The sequence below is a fragment of the Penaeus japonicus genome, unplaced genomic scaffold, assembly GCF_977035675.1.
Source record: "Penaeus japonicus unplaced genomic scaffold, GWHDUDI00000001_assembly GWHDUDI00000012, whole genome shotgun sequence".
Lineage (NCBI taxonomy): Eukaryota > Metazoa > Arthropoda > Malacostraca > Decapoda > Penaeidae > Penaeus > Penaeus japonicus.
This window is the reverse complement of record NW_028234414.1, coordinates 21,418,953-21,421,452: the sequence shown is the minus strand read 5'-3', so window position 1 is coordinate 21,421,452 and position 2,500 is coordinate 21,418,953. Positions and strand designations below refer to the sequence as shown.

At 34.6% G+C, this 2,500-nt stretch overlaps 1 protein-coding gene across 1 annotated transcript in view; it reads right to left on the bottom strand.

Moving 5' to 3' along the window:
• The window catches only part of Mgat4a (alpha-1,3-mannosyl-glycoprotein 4-beta-N-acetylglucosaminyltransferase a), a gene marked incomplete in the record, with an annotated part of 187,415 nt that overhangs the window by 9,705 nt on the left and 175,210 nt on the right, over positions 1–2,500 (bottom strand). Inside the window, 1 exon segment of the mRNA XM_086542614.1 lies at positions 1,430–1,537. Coding sequence (XP_086398740.1) covers positions 1,430–1,537 — 108 coding nt within the window.

Genomic DNA, 2,500 nt, shown 5'->3' with positions numbered 1-2,500 from the left:
GTGGCACATATAAAATGCATCATAAGAGGGGAGTTATTGCCTTTCCACTCCTTGGGTGAAGTCATTTGACATTACTATGAGTCACTCCAAGTTGAGTCAATCAATCCCCTGCATGATTCCTTAGTCTGGGTTTTCACTTGCAGTGTTCTCAAACCCCTTGAGGTGAAGCTATACTCTGGATACTTCCTCAATAGGTTATGAATAGTACATTAGTATTTCTTTCATTCCCTTCTCTTCTTTCCCAGTTGCAATATCAGATCTTCTCATCAGACCTCTAGAACAGAGAATGAGGTGCTTGACACATGGTTAACTCTATTTCTCTGTCTGTAGAGGTCTGAGGTCTTCATGAGTGGATTCTCTGCATCAAATGTCTCTTAGTAATGATGTGCTATGCAGTTCTAATTGCATAATGTTTTGCTGCTGCGAGTTTTGCTCTATTCATGCCAGTCACTTAGATGCACATTGGGCATTTTCCTCCATAGACAGTCTTACAAACAGAGAAATAGGGCCTATCTGTCAGATTTAATAGTACTGATAGTAGTAATGGCAACAGTACAACTACTGCAGGTACATATTATAAAAAAATAATAATAATCAAGACCACTCACTGCTCAAATATGCAATGACACCTGAACAGAAGGTTTGAAGATAAAATAAAGCATTAAAAATATTTTCTTCCTTGCAGAAACATGAATAACCTGGCAATGAAAGTAATGATTCTGAATGATGATGGTGTATATAATGAGAAATTTTATTAGCATAAAAATCAACATGACACACTCTGACAACAGCAATGAAGCAGTAATCTCTACTACATGTGGCAGGACGACATATGCTGAAAAAAACTGAATAGCTTATACTAGCATTATGTTATGAAAAAAAGTAATTAATCCAATGAAACTGAAATCAGAATTCATATTGCTTACATAATATTGATGACTCAAAATATGTCTTTAGGTACATTTCACTCTGAATAAAGACATGGCATATGTACTTGCAAATACCAAAAAAAAACAAAAAAAATGGAACTACAAAAGACTAACAAACTGCAGTAAGTTGAAGCAGATGCATGCACCTAGGTTCACAGCCTCCCTAGCAACAACAGCGTCATGTGGGCGACACAGGAAATCATCTACAGTTCAATTAAATCATTGCCTAAACTGGCTGAATTCATTGCAGTTACACTTGTGAAACTAATGCCAGCTTATCAATGCAAGATCTATGCAGTTTCATTTGGAAGCTACAGAGCATTTCTGAAATAAATCTTTAGTCTCAAATGTAAGGAATGCAACATGCATATTATTAGTACAGATTAGGAAAAGATTATAACCATTAAAATTCTGATGCCCCTAAACTTTCAATGGCTTAAAATAGATTAACAGTTCCCCTAGCATGCCAGTCATTACTGGAAAAAAAAAGAATAACCTACCTTAAGCTTCTGCACTTTGCCCTTTAGTGAAGAATGCGTCCCAATGTGTTGGAATAAAGATGGTTTGTAGTGGATCCACACATTCTCCTTGGCTTTCTTGCAGTGTTTCTGTTTAAGACACAAGATACCATGCAGTCACATTCGCATCAAAACGCTTGCATATTTTCATTTCTTTAAAACTTATGAGAAGGCTAAAAAATATCAAATTAACTTCAATATCTCTTTATATAAAAATGGTGTTTGATTATATCAGAGGACATAAAGTTCAAAAGTTCAAAAGCAATATGGAAAAAATAGTAAATGTCTCACAATCATTAAATGGGATATTCTTAAGGATAGACAATGTCTTATATACATTGAACAGCTATATACAACAAATAAATCCTTAAACATGCAGTTAATAACCTTATATCTCTGTTAAAAGCAATAGGCACAAAGCATGCACATGCAAAATATCCATCATACCTACATATCCTTTCTGTGCAACTAAAAAGATGTGCTGACATTTCAATACTTGCTTGTTCATTTTACAGACAGTGAATCAAAAGAACATTTCTGAGTTTTCCTTTTCCTTCTGTCTTTCTTTCTCTCTCATTTTCTGCAGATCTCTTATATGTAAGGGGGAACTGCCTTTTTTGGTGTATCAGAAGCTCACATTCTTTATGCAGTAAGAAATAATACATATATCTATATCAGCATTCCAAAGAGATCCTAGAGCAAAGAGAAGCTTCGACTGAACTTGCTGTAAACTGGAATCATGGTACAACCTGGTATGCAGATAGCCAATTCCTGGTTAAAGCACTACTTCAGGCCATTTGAAAATCAGTTAAAAGCAGGTGACACTGAAAGAATTAGAGCATTTTATCTAGATGAGGTATCTGGATAGTCATTCCTTTGGGACTGTTAACAAAATGTGACATTTGTGGGAAATTAAAAAGATAAGAAAATTATAAAACTTCTTTGGTCGACCACTTAAATTGACAAAATAATTTGGTTGAGTGCTCATTTAGAGTAGTTACTTTATTGCTGAAACATTAGTAATAATCTAGTTAAGTCTACATATTGATTATC